Source organism: Anopheles ziemanni, chromosome 2 (genome assembly GCF_943734765.1).
Source record: "Anopheles ziemanni chromosome 2, idAnoZiCoDA_A2_x.2, whole genome shotgun sequence".
NCBI classification, from domain to species: Eukaryota; Metazoa; Arthropoda; class Insecta; order Diptera; family Culicidae; genus Anopheles; species Anopheles ziemanni.
In genome coordinates, this window is record NC_080705.1 from 46,871,196 (window position 1) to 46,890,035 (window position 18,840).

Below are 18,840 nucleotides of genomic sequence, written 5' to 3' on the forward strand. Positions count from 1 at the left end.
CTGGATTATGGAGTGGACGTAGCGGACACAACGAACCTTTCTAAAATATATTCGTCTAACCTCAAATTCCGATTACGTTCTTATCATACCCTAGGGACATTGACCCTTGCTAAATATAGCTTAAAAATAATGGGTAACATCAATGCTTTTCAGCTGAATTTAAAGAGAGGTGTGAATACTTGAGTTACTTCATTTTACTTGCGCGTATTTGAGGACCTTAAATACTGACTAAACTCTTTATATACTAAATTTAAGTTTTATCATAGGCATTGTAAAAGGTTGCATTCTCGTCTAGCAGCATGGTGTTGTGGTAAACAAAGTAAAATATTGTTGGAAACTTGTTCAGTACTAAGTTCGTCTACAAAAGATATACGGTGCTTGTTAGAGAAAGTTTAGGTTTAATGGAAAGTGTTGGAACGCTATACGTCGAGTTCCGCATCGACAAAGTTTCATTGTCTCCGACAAACTATCAAATTCAGCTTTTGGAAACTATAAGCACGTATTCATGTTTTCATTCGATTTGTTTGTTTTGGAAACCTAAACCTTATCAAATCATTAGTCTAACTGTTTGTTCATTCCGCTTTTTTTGGTCATTCTACTCTTTTCCAAAGTGCTAATTAGCATTAATACATTGCCGTCCGGAAACATGTCTCTTTATACTAGTGATGTGCGCTCTGAGTGAGAATGAGTGAGTGATTCGAATCTTAATATTGAATGAACGATTTAAATCCTAACATATAGTTTTTGTGACTCCCTTTGATTTGAACCCTTAACTGGGATTCGAATCCCAAAAGAATGAACGAGTTGGTAAAAGAGTCGCTAGTCGCCATAGAGATTCAAATCCCAAGTTGTGATTCGAATCCCAAGTTGTGATTCGAATCCCAGTTTTGGATCACTACATGGGCGACTAGCGACTCTTTTAGCAACTCGTTCATTCTTTTGGGTTTCGAATCCCATATAGTGATTCCCAAACTGGGATTCGAATCACAACTTGGGATTCGAAACACAACTTGGGATTCGAATCACAACTTGGGATTCGAATCGCAATGGCGACTAGTGACTCTTTAACCCACTCGTTCATTCTTTTGGGATTCGAATCCCAGTTAAGATTTCAAATCACCTCGAAGGTTAATAAGTCATTTTTCACGTTTTAAATCACAAAAGAGTGACTTAAAGATTCGAATCATCGTTATGATTATTCACTCTGATTCAAATCTCTAAAAAGAGTTGTTATTCTCATCACTACTTTATACCCTTATTAGACGAGGAATGTATCTGTCATATTTTTCCACCCGGTTGACAGAAATTGACATTGTTGCTGGTACTATGTAGTTCCAGCAAGAGTCCCAGCAATCTGCCATGGAAAAACTTGCTGGTACTACATGACAGCTGCAAAAAATTTGAATTTTTGTCAACCGGTCATCCTTTTACTGTCAAAGTAGGCTCTGGCAGGGCGTTTGACATGTAAATGATGACCGCTCGTGTAATAACGCAAAATTCCACAAAATGGCTTTTGCAGTTATTTGATCATTTTCATGTTTGAATTTAGCGTATTGTTCATCCTAGAGTAACGAACAAAATCCGTTGCAAACAACAAAGCAAAAAGTAAACAAATCGCCACTTTGACATATAAATGCCAGTCGAAAGAAAATTGGAACCGGGCATGCCTCAGTTCCAGTTCGGTAGTGAATCAGAGTGGAGGTTAGCAGTGCGCAAGTTTCCTGAAAGGGTTAGCGGAAAAGTAAGGTTAGCTTGCGGCACGACCGCGTGGTCACGCCGAGCTGGAGCTCAGGTCAGACAAATCCTAGCTGCCGCACATCTCGTGCTGTTTGAGTCAATCAAGCGGACCACGAGTTCTTGTGTCCTGACAACGGAAGGAATTATCCCTCCCGTGGACGTTGGGTGGACATATGGCTTTTATAGCCGGTCCTAAAGGACGAGCCCCTTCATAGGAGTTCGGACAGAGTCGGTACGCCTCTGATTACGAGTAAGGGAACAAACGTTCGACTTAGCGTAGGAGGATATACCCCGACTCGCATAGCGAAAGAAGAAGAAGAAGAAGAGTAACAAGAAGGTACGTGAGGTGAAACTTCGATACATTTCGTCGAAAAATCGGTGACCCACTTCGGCCGACGGCTTCTTAAACATTTTCCATGCGAACAAAACAAAAGCTATTGAAGAATCGGTTTGTTTGGTTCTCGAGCGTTGTTGTTTGTTTAATATTCTAAGGGCGATTCCCGCCAAATTTTAGTATCAGCATACTGTCAAAAGCTATTTTTCGATTTTTTGCAGTGTAGACGTCAAAATGCTCTACATTCCGCTACCTTATATAGTGTGTATTTATCTTGGGTCTAACGGAAGCACGAAAGACCGTCAATCCTAGCCAATGAGTGCACGCACACATGTACACACCTGCTTCACGCACACATAAGCAGTAGAGGCGGTCATTTTTTTATATACAGTCGGACGTCGATTATCCGGGGCCGGATTAACCGGTGGGCGGATTATCCGGGGGTCTTGCAACTGACAACTGCACAACCGGGCTAACATGTTTCCATGAATATTAGGTTGGTTCACAACATTTTGTAGCAATAATGTGTCAAATAAATTTTATCGGATCGAAAATAGCAATAAAAATACCATAGGAAAATAAGGCAGCGCTCTGTGAGCTATCGAACAAGACAAACACGACAAACACGACAAAAAAAAAACGATCAAATCCATGCAATCATATGGAGGTGCTCTGTCAACCTGCATCGAACATGTCAGACAAACACGACACAGAACAAAACAGTTTGATTTTGTCGTGCAGGGCTGTATCCCACGGAGAAACAGTATATACCTTGTTTATTCTGCTACCTTGCTGCTGGAAGAGTGACAGTTCTTCACGACAAGTCGCAGAGCACCCTTCGAACATTGTCGTGTTTGTCGTGTTTGTTGGACTGTTCACAGAGCGCTGCCTAATTCAAACATTTTTTATGATTAATCAACTTACTGGAACTGGTCAAAAGTGAACTAGCCGAGACTCAAACCAGGTATTATAAACGTATTTTAGTATATGTTCGATTATCCGTGGAATTCGGTTATCCGTGGACCTCTCGGTCCCGACACCCCCGGATAATCGACGTTCACCTGTATTCAATTTATGTAACCGCGTGACTACATTAGGCGTACCATACCAAAAAACTGGTACGCTCCAAGTGTCAAACCAGCCAACCCAGAAGTGCTGGGTTGCATTTGGTATGGTACGCTTGAGCTCGACCGTACCAAGTTTTTGGTATGGTACGCCTAATGTAGTCACGCGGTAAACAATAAATTCATAATTTCAATACACATATTCGTTTATTTCAATAAATATACATTGAATTACATATCCATTCAACATGGTTATTCGTCACGGTAGCAGTAGGTTAACTAAAAGTAAGGTTAACTTAGGCACGACCGCGTGATGTCGCCGAGCTGGAGCTCAAGTCAGAGAAATCCTAGCCGACGCACATCTCGTGCTGTTTGAGTAATCAAGCGGATCACGAGTTTCGTGCGATCTGACAAACGGAAGGATATATTCCTTTCGTCACGACGGGTGAACAGCCGCATTTTGACTGCGCACTAGCGTGGCTGGCTAGCAGTGCTCCTGGCCGCATGGTGGCAGTCAAAAGGCGACGCCTACAGAAAATCGAAAACCACAGAAAACCAGACATATGGCCTTTAGTTGCCAGTCCTAAACCAATAGAGGTCTATGTCTCCAGGTTAGCTTGCGAAGGCCCAGGAAGCTGGATTCAATAGCCGTAAATCCTCGCCGAAGTGAAGAAGAAGGAGTGTAATGCCCATAATGAAAGCTCCTCTTGCACTGAATTCGTTCTTCTTCTTCTTCACTTCGTCGAGGATTTACTCCAGTACGGCTATTGAATCCAGCTTCCTGGGCCTTCGCAAGCTAACCTGGAGACATAGACCTCTTTAGGTTAAGGACTGGCAACTAAAGGCCATATGTCCTGATTTTCTGTGGTTTTCGATTTTCTGTAGGCGTCGCCTTTTGACTGCCACCATGCGGCCAGGAGCACTGCTAGCCAACCACGCTAGTGCGCAGTCAAAAAACGGCTGGTCACCCGCCGTAACGAAAGTGTTATACGCCAGTAAGATGCAGCGTGAACCCGGGCTCTCCGTAGATGAGTTCCATCTTCGGGTGATGCCACGATCGGGATCACAAAGGGATCGCCGTAGCTGACGGGGCCGAAGCGTTGGCCTCGCTCTCTGGCTACCTGACCTCCGGTGCGTTCGGACGTGTGTAGCGCAACGGGTTCCATAATTTTAATATGTTTTATTGTCTAAGAGTCTAAGTAGAAAATAAAGAGCTTTTAAACCCAAAAACATAAAAGTGGCGACGAGGATAGTAGTGGATTGAACCCCGTTTAAGCGTGTTTAGTGTTCGTGAACGGTTGATTATTTATTGAACTATTTATTTTTTTTTTTTAACGTGTGTCGTGAAAGTGTTAAAAAAAAAAAAGACGATCGTCGCTGAACATGAACAACGCAGCAGAACAACACACGGACGAACAGCGCAGATCCTCCGGAATGTTCGCATCCGCATCGTCCGTGCTTCAGCCATCACCAAACGGCACGATGCCGCATACGCTCCCGGAGGCAACGCCCGAGCAGCATCATCACCCGGCGCCATCGCAAAATCCATCAGCGCCGCCATCGCTCCCACAGCTCGCGTCGGGGTCCCCAAGCAGCGATAACGGAGTAATATTGCAAATGATGCAATTGTTGCAGCAACAAATATCTCAGCAGCAACAATGGATGGCCAATATGCTACAACAAGTGCCAATGGCAAAGCAAGCGGATAGCCAACGTGAGCCGAATGATCCGGAGATAATTTTGAACGCACTCGCGGAGAGCATCACCGAATTCCATCACGACGCGGAGGCGGGTATCACTTTCGGAGCGTGGTACGACCGCTACGAAGACCTTTTCGATCGCGACGCTTGCCGTTTAAGCGATTCAGCAAAAGTGCGTCTTTTGGGGAGGAAGCTGGGCACCGCCGAACATAATCGCTTCACTAGTTTCATACTCCCTCGCGCTTCCCGCGACCTCACCTTCGCCGAGACCATAACCACACTTAAGGGACTATTCGGCAGTAAGGAATCCCTTTTGAGCAAGCGTCATAGATGTTTCAATACATCAAAAGCTCGAGGGGAGGACTTACTCGGTTTCGCCTGTCGGGTCAACAAGGCATGTGTGGATGCTGAGCTATCGGCCATGACAGAGGAACAATTTAAGTGCCTTATGCTGGTGAGCGGCCTGAAGGATGAAGAAGACCGGGACATCCGTGTAAAGCTTCTGGCACGGATCGAGCAGCACCCGGAAATCACTCTGCAACAACTATCTGAAGAGTGCAACCGCATTGTAACGCTGAAGGAAGACAGCGCCAGGATCGAAGCGCCCGCACACGATCGCGTTCTTGCCGTGCAAAGTGGAAAACCAGCTAACCAACGTTTTCGGCGGCCTACAACGGAATCGGGACCCAAAACGGCGTGTTGGCTCTGCGGAGAGCTTCATTGGGTCCGCGACTGTCCTTTCCGTTCCAATAAGTGTGGCGCCTGCCACAAGGTCGGTCATAAAACCGGATTCTGCAAGCCGAAACGTTTCCGACGCCATTCCGGAAAGCACCATGGGAAGCGGCGTACAGCAATCCGGGTGGTCACAGTCGATGTCCGTAGTGTCCAAAAACGGCGTCGCTTCGCAGCAGTCATCATCAATGGTGTCGGTTTCGAGATGCAGCTCGACACAGCGTCAGATATCACCGTCATCGACCGGACGGCCTGGACGCAGCTTGGTAGCCCTCATCTGGCTCCACCATCTGTCATCGCCCGATCTGCGTCCGGGGGCAACGTGCATCTCGACGGCGAGTTCTCATGCACAGTCAGCATGGGACACCGATCTACAGAGGCTACAATACGAGTAGCAAACGCCGGACTTCTTCTCCTGGGAACCGATCTCGTGGATGCCTTGGACTTATGGACGCTGCCAATGGACAAGTTTTGCCGCAGCCTGGCAGTGTCGGCGGTTTCGTCCGGAAACTTTCACGAGCGGTTTCCAAAAGTCTTCAACGGCACAGGATTGTGCACTCGGGCAAATATACCAATAGTTCCAAATACTAATTGTGCTCCTGTTTTTAGGCCCAAACGACCGGTGGCGTACGCTCTTCAGGACACGGTCAATCGCGAGCTCGACCGACTAGAGCAGCTAAAAGTCATCACCCCGGTAACATCATCCGATTGGGCAGCCCCGGTAGTGGTGGTTCGAAAGGGAAACGGCCAAGTTCGCATTTGCGGGGATTACAGTACAGGGCTAAACTCAGCACTACAGCCCTACGAGTATCCTTTACCCCTGCCGGAGGACATTTTCGCACGGTTGGCAAACTGCACCATTTTCAGTAAGATCGACTTGTCAGATGCCTTCCTACAAGTGGAGATTGCACCCCAATATCGCTCGATGCTGACCATCAACACGCATCGCGGCTTATATACTTATAATCGGTTGCCGCCAGGAATCAAAATCGCGCCAGCCGCTTTCCAGCAGCTAATGGACACCATGCTGGCTGGCTTAACAGGCGTTTCCGGTTATTTGGACGATATAGTAATCGGCGCAGCAACTGTGCAGGAACATGATGCCGCCGTAACCAAGGTCCTGAAACGCATGCAAGAATATGGATTAACCGTACGTCAGGAAAAATGCGTTTTTCGTACACGGCAGATACAGTACCTGGGACACATCATCGACAAAGACGGCCTACGCCCTAGCCCAGAGAAAATCGAAGTCATCCGCCGTCTTCCAGAGCCTGCTAACATCACAGATGTCCGTGCCTTTCTAGGGGCCATTAACTACTATGGCAAGTTCGTTCCCAACATGAGGAAACTGCGCTATCCTTTGGACGAACTTTTAAAGGCAGACAAACCCTTTTGTTGGACAAGCCAGTGCAAACAAGCTTTTAAAAAATTCAAGGACGTATTGGCATCCAACTTGCTACTTGCTCATTACGACCCGAGACAGAAAATCGTGGTTTCCGCCGACGCTTCCTCGGTGGGTGTTGGTGCGACGCTAAGCCACGTATATAGCGACGGTTCAGTTCGGGTGGTGCAGCATGCAGCAAGAGCACTAACTAAGGCTGAGCAGGCCTACAGCCAAATCGATCGCGAAGCCTTGGCAATAATATTCGCAGTAAAGAAGTTCCACAAAATGATATTCGGCCGGCATTTCCATTTACAAACCGATCATCAGCCGCTACTTAGAATTTTCGGCTCAAAAACCGGCATTCCGGTCCACACAGCGAACCGGTTGCAACGATTCGCTCTCGCTTTACTGTCTTACGATTTCACCATTGAATACGTGCGTTCCGAAAACTTCGGAAACGCTGATCTACTATCGCGGCTCATAAATACTCACGACAAGCCCGATGAAGACTGCGTGATAGCAAGCATAGTTATGGAAAGAGAGATAAAAGAAACAGCAGTCAAAGCGTTAGAAACTATTCCACTAACCTTTCACGACGTTGCAAAGGAAACAAAAACAGACCGTATTCTAAAAAAAGACATACCAATACGTACAGACTGGATGGCCGAGTGGTTCGTATGAAGGTGAGATGTCACGACTTCATGCTAGGAAAGAGGCATTAACAACCGTAGACGGATGCCTCTTGTTTGGAGAAAGAGTGGTGATTCCGCGGAAGCTGCAGCAAAAATGCCTTCGTCAAATACATCGCGGACACCCTGGCATAGTGAGAATGAAAGCGTTAGCACGAAGCTACTTTTATTGGCCCTCCATGGACCGCGACATTGAGGAGTGGGTCAATACATGCCAGCCATGTCAACAGGAAGCCAAATCAGCTCCACGTTCCAATCCATCTCCCTGGCCAGAGTCTACTGCTCCGTGGCAACGTGTCCACGTTGATTACGCAGGGCCAGTGAACGGTGAGTACTTCCTGGTGGTGGTGGACTCGTACACAAAATGGCCAGAAATCATTCGGACGACAACCACAACGTCGACAGTTACTATTGATTTATTACGAAGCATTTTTGCTCGGTTTGGAGCCCCGACAACATTGGTTTCCGATAATGGAACGCAATTCAGCAGTATTGAGTTCCAAAACTTCTGCATGCAACAAGGAATAGAACACGTCAGAACGCCTCCTTATCACCCACAGTCCAACGGACAGGCCGAGAGGTTCGTGGACACTTTTAAGCGAGCGGTGAGGAAAATTTCAAGGGAAGGATGTCCTATGAAGGAAGCACTGGACACCTTCTTAGTAACGTATCGTTCCACGCCCAATTCGTGTCTACATTCAAGGACTCCGGGCGAAGTTATGTTTGGAAGGAAGCTGCGAACATCGTTGGAGTTACTGAAGCCTCCGCCCTCTCCGGTAAAAGTGCACCCATCTTCTGAAATTGCCAGACAATTCCGTCCCGCAGATCCAGTATATGTCAAAATGTATTCTGGTAACAACTGGAACTGGATCGCTGGAACAGTAGTGAATCGGCATGGTAGAGTTATGTATGAAGTGATCACGGAAGACAACAGAAACATTCGGCGGCATATCAATCAGATGCGGAAGCGCGCCCACAGCACTAGAGACGCGCCTATTGCAACAAAGCCACAACAGTTGCCTTTAGAGATTTTACTAGATGAATGGCACATACCACCATTACACGCTAAAGGTCCTACACCAACGGCTAATTCATCGTCAACGTCCGCATCATCGTCTTCGCAACAATGTGCGCTATCGTCACCGTCTGTCCAAGTTACTGCACCAGGTGTGTCATCGTTAGTTCCAGCGTCTGCGTCATCGTCAGCGTCACCGACTGCATCTTCGTCAGTTCCCGTTCTTGCAACAGAACCTGCATCTTCTTCATCGCATCCCCACGTCAGCAGGATTCCTGGTAGACCCAGATTTGCCGGTCCAAAGCCGTTACCGGTACAGCAGCCACGACGCTCTTCTCGTAGGAGAAAAGTTCCTAGTAGGTTTGACTTGTACCGGACAAATTTAAAGGGGGGAGATGTTATACGCCAGTAAGATGCAGCGTGAACCCGGGCTCTCCGTAGATGAGTTCCATCTTCGGGTGATGCCACGATCGGGATCACAAAGGGATCGCCGTAGCTGACGGGGCCGAAGCGTTGGCCTCGCTCTCTGGCTACCTGACCTCCGGTGCGTTCGGACGTGTGTAGCGCAACGGGTTCCATAATTTTAATATGTTTTATTGTCTAAGAGTCTAAGTAGAAAATAAAGAGCTTTTAAACCCAAAAACATAAAAGAAAGGAATATTTCCTTCCGTTTGTCAGATCGCACGAAACTCGTGATCCGCTTGATTACTCAAACAGCACGAGATGTGCGTCGGCTAGGATTTCTCTGACTTGAGCTCCAGCTCGGCGACACCACGCGGCCGTGCCTAAGATAACCTTACTTTTCAGCTAACCCTTTCAGGAACCTCGTGCACTGCTAACCATCCGCTCTGATGCGACGCCGAACTGGAACTGCACTGAATTCGTTGCCGTTCCATGCACACATTCAAACATTGACGGTCCGCTTGCAGCGGGAAATGTGCTTCTACTCGCCCTCGTCTATGTTTTTGACAGATTTTCCTGGTTGGGAATGAACCCACCTCGTTTGTAGATCCACCTTGATATTGTTTTTTGACATTTCATCATTATAGTGCTGACAATTTTACAACCAGCCTCTGGTACGCAATTGTAACTAGACGAGTGTGCTGTATTATTTCATTTAAAATATAAATTAAAGCGTTCTTCTCAGTGTCTTTCAGACAGCGAATCGGGAAAGGAGTTCGTCTATTTACTTTCAACTGTTCTCGCAACATTATTGGATCAATATGGGTTTTAACCACCTGATCACAGTGAAGGCAAATGAGGTTATCTCGGTTCATAAGTATCGTTCGGAAACCACCGGGCTGACCGTGATTGTTGGAGAAGTGGAAGGGCCAGTGGTGAATGGTTATTTTACACTAGCCACCGAAGCGAACGATGACAATGGTTTGCCGCACACACTGGAACATTTAATTTTCCTAGGGTCCGAAAAGTATCCTTACAAAGGTATTCTTGACCTGGTCGCTAACCGTTGCCTTGCATCTGGTACCAATGCTTGGACCGATAGAGACCACACATGCTATACGATGACGACAGCTGGAAGTGAAGGATTCCTTGCTCTGCTACCGATATACTTGGATCACATTCTTTACCCAACCCTTACTGACTCGGGTTTCACTACCGAAGTTCACCACATAACTGGAGAAGGCGAAGACGGTGGGGTGGTTTATTGTGAAATGCAGGGTCGAGAGAACACAGGCGAGTCCAGAGTAAATTTGGAAATGGTTCGCGCAGTGTATCCGAACTGTGGTTATAGTGCTGAAACTGGAGGTATCCTGAGTAACCTGCGGACAACCACGACCAATGAGAAGGTCCGAGCCTACCATGCGTCGTTCTATCGTCCAGATAACTTGTATATCATCATCACCGGCCAAATAAAACCGGATGATATTTTCAAGGCGTTAGCACCAATCGAGCAGAAAATTATGTCTAAGGGCAAGTTACCATCGTTCACCAAGCCATGGCAAACTCCAGTCGAACCACTTGCCGAGTCGAAAGATATCAAAATACTGTATCCGGCCGACGAAGAAGATTGCGGTTTGGTAAACGTCGCTTGGAGGGGGCCTATGGCAACGACCGAATATGAGACTTTGACTGCATGTTCGGTGCTATTGCGCTACCTCACGGATACGTCCAGCAGTCCAGTCCAACGAGAATTCATCGAAAATTGTGACCCCGATGCCAGTCGTGTTGGTTACAGTATAGTTGAAAACTCCGTCTCTTTACTGTACATTTCGTTCGAAAATGTTCCACTTGGCAAGGAAGATAACATATTTCCTAAACTAACACTGCTCTTGCAAACGATAGAGAAGGGGGACGAAAAGTTAGATATGCAGCGGTTGAAGAATGTCATCGAAAGGTATAGGCTGGAAGCATTAAGCAGCTTGGAATCGAATCCTCATGATGATATCGCTTTTCATGTTATAGGAGATGTTTTGTACGGGTCTGATGACAAAGAAGTAAGTAGCCTTCGATCTACACACATCTCGTGTTTACACTAATACGTGTTTATACAACATTTTACATTTACACAATTTAATTAAGTTAAACAATTCTACGAGGGTGCAGTAGCACGAGGAAACCCACGGTATTAAGAACGGTTGACCACCGATCTATAATGTACCGTCTTTCCGTCACAATAACTCTCCTCGAAGGGAGGCCTTATCCAACTAAGAAAATGTCGTGCTATAAAAAAAAATTACTAATTTTATCTCTATTGTAGTTCGAAACCCGTCTGAATGTAAACCGCCAACTGACCAAGTTGAAAGAAATGGATGAAAACTTTTGGCTGAACTTGTTAAGAAAATATTTCATCAGTGTAAGTAAAAGATAGAGCCTTCCTGCTATAGGCCACATGCTATGCCAACCACAGTATGTCTAAGATAAACAAATTTAATGCACTTTCAAACATTGTCTATGTCCCAGAACAAACACGTTGTTGTTCGAGCCCTACCAAGCATCGAAGAAAACCGTCGTATAGCGAAAGTTGAACTAACCAGGTTAGAAGCACAACGACTGTCGCTCGGTAAAGATGGTCTGCAGGGCAAGGAGAAAGCTCTAGCTGATGCAATGCGAGCAAATGAACTTCCGCCGCCAGACGAAATGATAACTTCTGTTCCCGTTCCTTCGACGAATGACATAAAGTTCTACCCGGTTCAAATTTATAGTTCAACTGATAAAATCAGCCCACCCGGGTTGACCTTGTCCGAAATGCCCGTTTATACTGAAGCATATGATTTGCACACCAACTTTTGCTATGTAAGTAAAGCTTCTAGAATTTAAAATAGTTTTACATGTATTTTTACGCATAACTTTTCTCTGTTTTGTTTTCAGCTAAAAGTTACTATGAACACGGAAACGTTGAGTGTTGAATTGCGCCCATACATGGTTTTGTTGTTGGAGCTTTTAACCGAATCGCCAGTACGACGAGGTGATGCGTTGATTCCATACGAGGAAATAGTATCAACTCTGGAATCTAACACGGTTGAGACTGCCACTGAATTGGGTTTTACCTCATCGAATCGATTCAGCGTGGGAGCATATTCCAGCACAGCCACACTACACATGCAGGTGGTGCGTGAAAAGTACACCACGGGAATCGAACTGATTAATGAATTGCTGCATAAGACCGAATTTACAACTGAAAGGATAAAAGTATGCGCCTCGAAGCTCATCAATGAGGTGTCCCAGGCCAAACGAGAAGGTAACTCGATTGCGAAGGATATTCTGAAAGCAATGTACTACCGCGATGAGAGTAACGTTCGCATGTGCTCGCTGCTGAAGCAATCCAAGTTCCTTTCATCGTTGCTGGAACAGATAGGAGACCCGGAAAGGGGCCAGCTGGTTATCGACAATCTCAATAAGGCACGCAACATTATAACCAAACCAGAGAATCTTGCCATCCACATGGCAGCAGATTGGACTATGATGAGTGATATGGGCATCGACTTGTCGGCGCCTTGGAAGCAGTTAGTGCACGGGGACCAAGAATCGCAAAATTTTGTTAAACGGTACGCATGGTGCACGCAATCCACAAAGCACGAACGACTGTTTTAAAAGAAACATCGAATATGTTTACTTTTTTCTGTAGATTCACATCAAATCAAGATTGGAACCACATGATGTCGGCAGATGATGTAATTAATCCTCGCGCCGGAGTCGTCGTTGGGCTGGGCAGTGTGGAAAGTGCATTTCTATTCCGCACATGCAGATCAATTACTGATTTTAACGATCAGGACTACGTGCCGCTGTTACTGTTTCTGCAGTACCTAACCCAACTAGAAGGCCCTCTATGGCGGCAGATCCGTGGTCAAGGATTCGCTTATGGATACAACATAGTGCCACGGCCCAATGAAGGTCTGCTCTACTTCACTCTTTACCGTGCATCGAATGTGGCTGCGGCGTTCAAGGAAGCGGAATCGGTCATGGTAAATTGGTTTGAGTTTGAACGATCTTCATGCGTGTTTTAATACAATTTATTTTCCATAGGAAAAACAGCTCAGCGCCAGTGCTGATTGGGATTCAACCCTCCTAGAGTCGGCGAGAAGTTCGTTGATTTTTGAAATAATTGCTCGTGAGAACAGCATTGAAAAGGTAGTTCAGACGTCGTTGCTGGCTAGATTCAAGCAGGTTCCGTCTGGTTACAATCAATCGTTAGTGCGACAAGTTGGTAAGGTGACGAAAGAAGACTTGATACGGGTTGGAAATCGCTACGTTCGAGATCTTTTTTCGGTTCCCAAAACGCGTACTGCCATCGTTTGTCACCTGGACAAAGCTGCTGATATCGCCAGCGCTTTCGAATCCATGGGATATTCGATGAAGGTTGAAATAAGCCTAGAAAATAGCATTCTTGCGTAGGAGCCACTTGCTCCGAAAACATCATAGTTTTAAACATCAACACTTAATAAACCGTATGCATAAAATAATGATAATCCAAAATATTTGTTTTCCTAAAGGAATCAAAATTCAGTTGCACGTGAGTGGGATAAAAAAGTTTTCATTGATCTATGTTAGATGACCTCACCAACGAAAACTTTTTTTCATTAAATTCCACCAGCTTCTTGCTAACACGTTACTGAAACGTCAAATAGATCAAGTCCTGATAGACGCAGATAAAGTACAAAAGGTTGTTGTTTATCGATTACCCCCGAAATCTAACCAAGAATACCAATCTTTAACAAATAAATAGAATCCAATTTTACCATTTGAAGCATGTAAGTAACGAGGTCTAGGGAAAGAAAGTATATAAATGCATGTACGTTGTGTAAGTAAACCGGCGTAACCGCTCGACTATCGCGGACCTCCGGATAGGAAGCATCCTTGAGCATAAAACTTAAAAAATAGAACTGTTAGGGTTCTAAATTAATATTGTTTTATTACAATTCTTTTAACCACTTCCGTATAACTTGATAGATTTACTTGACAACTTGTTTTTTTTATATTTGCGTAAACAGGGAGCTGCTACCATTAGGTGCAATGCGAAAAGGTTTAGCGCGGCTTCGTCCACGGTAAGGCTTTAGGAAGGTTTTATCTTGCGTAAACTCTGCTGGTGTGTAAAATTGGCCATCTGTTTCAAGATATACGTCCAAGCAAGACATTGCTCGTTTAAGCTGCATTGGCAGAACATTGTGAGGGTGGTCTTTTGCTGACAGGGTATTTACCCAGTATTCCATTTCCTGCAACGAAAAAAACAGACGAGTAAAAATTTTTATTTGCAAACCAATCTTTGATAAAATTGATAAACCTACTCTAACGGAGCTATTGCCAGCGGCAGTATGTTTTCCATTCCAATTCAACGACAGCGACCACAACGGTGAAGCCTCCGGATACCGGCATGATACACAAATGTAACATTCAAGTTTGGCAGAACCGCGTATAACGATTGCACGGAAGTACAAATCTTTGTCAGTGGCAACGGAATCTTCAACAAATCCGTTGGCCACTCCAGATGCGACGTAATCTTCGAACGAAATCGAGCTCCACTGTAGCAGCGAGCTGGAAATACGGATTGAATGTCCTCGCTCATCGTTAGTGGATGTATCGATAAGTTTGCTCTCCAGATCATGGATCTGTTTGTACAATTTAAGTCTCGACTCCCATCGGTTCCGTATGGCGCGAATAATAGATGGAATAGTTTCATGACAACCATTCGCATTTGTGGTTTTGGTACCAGTGTATCGATCACGTCGGCATTCGTAAGAGGAGGAAATAAATTCCAGTCCACACAGCTCTTGTACCCAACGGAATGATCTTCCGAGGTTACTTTCAACCAACAGCTTCCCCATTTGTAGTGGTGTTTCAATAGACAGCTCCTGAAGCTGATATTTTGTTTTAGGATTTGGGCTCTCATCGCCGTTGTCTCCAGGAAACAGTTCATTTAATATCGTTTCCACGGCCAAGACGTCTCCAGCGGCAACGCCTGATATCTGTATCCCTGTTAACGCACAATCTACCGTTACCACGTTCATGTTGGGCAAGTAAGAAAAGGTCAGTGCAAGTCCAGGTCCAGTTTGAGTGTCCGATGGCATTGACGATTGATCCTGTGTTCGAACGGTGATTGTTACACTGAGGGGATGCACTTTAAATAGTCTTTCCTTCCGGATCTCAGCCAGGTTCGCCTTGGTCTGCCCGCGATGATGACCGCGTTTTTTCATACCACGCTCTTGCTCATGCTCGTTTTCTTCGTTGTCTGAATCTCCGCGATCACGGAAGTTGCAGACCCCCGAATCGTTACATCCATGGTTCAAAGAATCATCATCTTGAAGAGAATTTTCCAGCTGTTTAGCTTCTTCTTCGTCGCCTTGAATCGTGGCAGAGATAAGGTTGTCTATGGAGGAAATACATTTTAATGAGGATGTGTTGATTTAAAAAACTTGTTGAAAAAACGCAATACATTACCACAAGCTTCTCCGTAGGCCGATACGTTAGCATACAATAAATATAATGGTTGAGATAAAAGCCTCACGGTCTTCAGTATTTCCCATCCACTTTCGATGGGCATTTCCAAAGCCTCTTGCAGGGGTCTTGTTGCAACGAGTAGCTCTCGTAGACGGGGCCCCAAAGATTCAAGTCTTTCAGTTTTGGAAACGATATCCTTTTGAACTGCATCTTTCAGTGTTTGTAGTTTCTTTAGTTGTGCGTCGAGTTCTTTCCGTTGTTGTAGTTCCCACTCTAGCCGGGCGATGCGACGGATATGTTCGTCTGTTTTTGTATGATCCGGACGAGAAACAGTTTCCGGAGCTCGTTCATAAAACTCTTCTACCGGAACCAGTTCAATTTCTTCGTCTTGACTCTTGAAAAGATAACATCGCTGCACTTCACGCTTTAAATGCTCAGCTTCGTACAGAAGATTTTGTAGCTGCAGTCGGTTGCTGTCTACACGTAGTTTTTCTTTGTGCAGAGCATCGCGACCATCGCGAATACGCACTTTATCTAATCTGTTCAATTTTTTTAACAGCACAAATGCCAACGATCCCTCAATACGTTTTTCCGTCATTTTGCCCTTTGAATCTTCGCTGCTTTCTAACTTTAGCTTGGCTATCTCTCCGAATAAGATTCTCAGTTCCTCGCACGTATTGTGAAATAGTTGGGCATCTTTAGCTGGAGACCTTCCAATAGATTCCTGCTCCTCACATGCGATAGTATTCTGTAATGAAAAATGATAGCCCAATACATTTTAACAGCTCGTTTTATGTAATTCAACCCCAGTGCCGGCCGGACGACTGTAGTTAATCAAACACACCATGTAAACGTCTTCCTTGTTCACTTTAGCGGTCGCTAGGACATTCTCTGCCGAGTTAGTTACGCTAGTCTTACGGCGTTTCTTATCGGTAGCCACTTCACGCTCAACTACATCTAGTTTGCTGACCATTTTGATAATACAAAGCACGGTGGTGGTTTTTATTTTCCGAAAACGCTTCTATGCGAATACAAGCTGCAACAAAATTTGATCGAGGTTGGTCGAACCAAGGTGGGTTCTAAAGCTGCGGATAGACGGATGCAATATTTCACTGCAACCCGCTAGGCAGCTCGAAATATCGTCCTCAAAACGTCCTCCGCGCGAACAAACGTCCTCCATTTTTGTATGGGGATGAAACAAAAGGAGGACGTTTTTCGAGCAATCGTCCTCCTTGTCCTCCTCACCATACAAAACTGCTCGATGTTTGTGTCATGGAGGACGTTTTTGAGGACGATTTGCTCGAAATTGCCTAGCGGGAATGAAATAAAATTTGACATTACTACCAAAAATGACAGTGAAAGCAATATTTCGATGCTTAACCTCCCCGTTTGGATCTTTGCAATGTTGCAATGAAATACGCATAGAAATATTGCAATGACTGTCATTTTGGGTATAAATGTCAAATTTTATTTCATTGCATTGAAATATTGCATCCGTCTATCCGCAGCTTAAGAGTATAATAATTACTTAGGGTCGAACCCAAGTCAATTAACAGACAGGTCTCAGCATACCATGTACCCAAGTGACAGAAAACACGATTTAGATAATTTTCGCCAGGCTTAGAAAGGGGCTGCATAGAAGATTAATAGCAGACTTATTAAGCCGAAATTGCAAGTGTGTGCGTGAAAAATGAACCCACCGTGGGTGCACTGATCCGATCCTTACTATTATAAATTGAACCCTTCCATCCCAACTCCGGAACTGACAGCTCAAAGCCATCAAATCAAAACAAAATATAAATTCGAATTCAAACAGAGGATTTATTTTAACAATCTCAGCAGTTTTTCTGGAATCGTTTCTTCTCGTGTTCCAAAAACCGTCTAGTTGCAATTCGTAGTCATGAAACGAAAAATACGAAAAGGTAAATATAGAAAAGTACAAATATACAAAAAATTACCTGTTTACATTTACCTTGCTTGCAAACAGGATAATCTTCCCCGATGAACTCGAATGCAACAAAATCGCAAACACTGCATTTATCGAGCTACCATGGAGTAAACCTGCTTCCTAGCTTGCTGCTCGTCCTGTATCATAGGGTTAGCTGCATCTTGCGGCGAACAGAGCGTCTGCATCATCATTGCATAAAGTTCATCCCTCGTCGATACAGTCAATGGAAATATTGGCCTACCCTGGCTTTCCAGCATTATTTTGGCTTGTATGTCCTGTCTCGTTTCCGAAATCATAGCCTCTACAAGCAGCAAACGCTCCACCACGGTCAATACGAGCAATGCAGAAACCTTCCGGCATTTGTTGTTGAAACCTGCTGGACGGTTGCAAATAACACTTTCCAAATACAAATTATCGAGTGCTGAAGCGATAACGCAAATAAATCAGTAAACTTACCATAATCGATAAACTGCCTCATCACAATCTTGCTTGGCCCTGGGTAAACGTGTTGTTGGCTTTCATACTGCTGATCCACTCGCTGTTTAATCCGCCTTCTGGTCGAGAAAATTAGAGTCGCATCTCTGTTTATCTTCGAACCACAATGTTGTTTTTGGTACAGTGCAAACGGCTGAATCGAGAGAGATGTGGAAATATGTTATTCGCAGACCGAGACGCAGGTGGGACATTTCAGTCCAGTCATTGCTGATGCTCTGCAGGAGTACCATGACAGTGCAGCGAAATTACTCCGTCGTGTAGCTTCATAGAACACTTTTTCCACTGGATCGTATGCCAGAGGGCAATTGGGCTACGTTCTATCGGTGCCGCAGGACAAGTAAGATCGATCAGTCCAGCCTGAATACCCATCTCGAGAATGCAAGCGCAAACTACGATGCGAGCATGGTTAAGCTAATGCAGTCTGACCTAGCCACAGACTGCTCGTTACAAGGCACAAGAGGTTATCTGCGTCATTTTCTTCAGCGTACTTCACACCCGGCGACTCGACACTGTTTCCAGCGCTGCTATCCAACTTTTCACTACGCTTTGTGAAAGTAACATCTTTCATCACCGACCTACCCGATTATTGAGAGGAAACATTCTCCTCGCTGCTGCTGCTGAGCGACGAGTTTTTCTTACGACTTAGCGAACGTTAGCGAACCGATCGCGTCCTGTTTGTCACCAAGTAGACGGAAGTGATCGAAGAGGTGATATTCTTCACCACCGCATCTTACACCGTATCCTCCTGCTCCTTGATCACCATTGCCTCCTCAGACATGAACGATTTCGGTCCATGCTTACCGCCACCGTCGTGTACGTGTAGGTATCAGATCGTCACCAGCACCATT

The 18,840-nt window shown here is 45.2% G+C and overlaps 4 protein-coding genes across 5 annotated transcripts; 2 read left to right on the forward strand and 2 right to left on the reverse strand.

Moving 5' to 3' along the window:
• Positions 1–4,518: 4,518 nt before the first annotated feature.
• Positions 4,519–9,041, forward strand: LOC131293669 (uncharacterized protein K02A2.6-like). The gene is made up of 4 exons (XM_058321745.1): positions 4,519–6,119; positions 6,177–6,893; positions 8,344–8,807; positions 8,923–9,041. Exons 1-4 carry the CDS (start codon positions 4,519–4,521, stop codon positions 9,039–9,041), a joined length of 2,901 nt encoding a protein of 966 aa, XP_058177728.1.
• Positions 9,042–9,793: 752 nt separating this feature from the next.
• LOC131282291 (uncharacterized protein C05D11.1-like) lies at positions 9,794–13,553 on the forward strand. Its single transcript, XM_058311709.1, has 6 exons — positions 9,794–11,111; positions 11,375–11,470; positions 11,578–11,910; positions 11,986–12,662; positions 12,743–13,079; positions 13,141–13,553. The coding sequence occupies exons 1-6, from the start codon at positions 9,879–9,881 to the stop codon at positions 13,507–13,509; spliced, it is 3,045 nt and encodes a 1,014-aa protein (XP_058167692.1). The 5' UTR covers positions 9,794–9,878; the 3' UTR covers positions 13,510–13,553.
• Positions 13,554–14,006: 453 nt separating this feature from the next.
• LOC131285428 (THO complex subunit 5 homolog) lies at positions 14,007–16,566 on the reverse strand. The gene is made up of 4 exons (XM_058314286.1): positions 16,394–16,566; positions 15,550–16,297; positions 14,400–15,478; positions 14,007–14,327 (listed from the first exon to the last, which is right to left on the reverse strand). The coding sequence occupies exons 1-4, from the start codon at positions 16,520–16,522 to the stop codon at positions 14,088–14,090; spliced, it is 2,196 nt and encodes a 731-aa protein (XP_058170269.1). The 5' UTR covers positions 16,523–16,566; the 3' UTR covers positions 14,007–14,087.
• A 961-nt stretch (positions 16,567–17,527) lies between these two features.
• LOC131281368 (uncharacterized) lies at positions 17,528–18,776 on the reverse strand. 2 transcript variants are annotated; one of them, XM_058310696.1, is made up of 3 exons: positions 18,572–18,776; positions 17,954–18,125; positions 17,528–17,870 (listed from the first exon to the last, which is right to left on the reverse strand). In XM_058310696.1, the coding sequence occupies exons 1-3, from the start codon at positions 18,590–18,592 to the stop codon at positions 17,587–17,589; spliced, it is 477 nt and encodes a 158-aa protein (XP_058166679.1). In that variant the 5' UTR covers positions 18,593–18,776; the 3' UTR covers positions 17,528–17,586. The 2 variants fall into 2 exon arrangements, with proteins under 2 accessions (XP_058166679.1, XP_058166677.1); XM_058310694.1 differs by having other exon boundaries at positions 17,528–17,873.
• Positions 18,777–18,840: the final 64 nt, after the last annotated feature.

Bases quoted from the DNA above. Each gene is read 5' to 3' on its own strand.
- LOC131282291 (XM_058311709.1), top strand. From the start codon at position 9,879: ATGGGTTTTAACCACCTGATCACAGTGAAGGCAAATGAGGTTATCTCG. The intron at 11,911-11,985 runs GTAAGTAAAGCT...TTTTGTTTTCAG, and splicing joins TGCACACCAACTTTTGCTAT to CTAAAAGTTACTATGAACAC. The intron at 12,663-12,742 runs GTACGCATGGTG...TTTTTTCTGTAG, and splicing joins TCGCAAAATTTTGTTAAACG to ATTCACATCAAATCAAGATT.
- LOC131281368 (XM_058310694.1), bottom strand. From the start codon at position 18,592: ATGTTTCCTCTCAATAATCGG. The intron at 18,126-18,571 runs GTAGGTCGGTGA...CTCTCGATTCAG, and splicing joins TGTTTCCTCTCAATAATCGG to CCGTTTGCACTGTACCAAAA. The intron at 17,874-17,953 runs GTAAGTTTACTG...GCAACCGTCCAG, and splicing joins GAGGCAGTTTATCGATTATG to CAGGTTTCAACAACAAATGC.
- LOC131285428 (XM_058314286.1), bottom strand. From the start codon at position 16,522: ATGGTCAGCAAACTAGATGTAGTTGAGCGTGAAGTGGCTACCGATAAG. The intron at 15,479-15,549 runs GTAATGTATTGC...TTTCCTCCATAG, and splicing joins GGCCTACGGAGAAGCTTGTG to ACAACCTTATCTCTGCCACG. The intron at 14,328-14,399 runs GTAGGTTTATCA...TTTTCGTTGCAG, and splicing joins CTGGCAATAGCTCCGTTAGA to GAAATGGAATACTGGGTAAA.
- LOC131293669 (XM_058321745.1), top strand. From the start codon at position 4,519: ATGAACAACGCAGCAGAACAACACACGGACGAACAGCGCAGATCCTCC. The intron at 6,120-6,176 runs GTGCACTCGGGC...TCCTGTTTTTAG, and splicing joins GTCTTCAACGGCACAGGATT to GCCCAAACGACCGGTGGCGT. The intron at 8,808-8,922 runs GTGTGTCATCGT...TCCCCACGTCAG, and splicing joins TGTCCAAGTTACTGCACCAG to CAGGATTCCTGGTAGACCCA.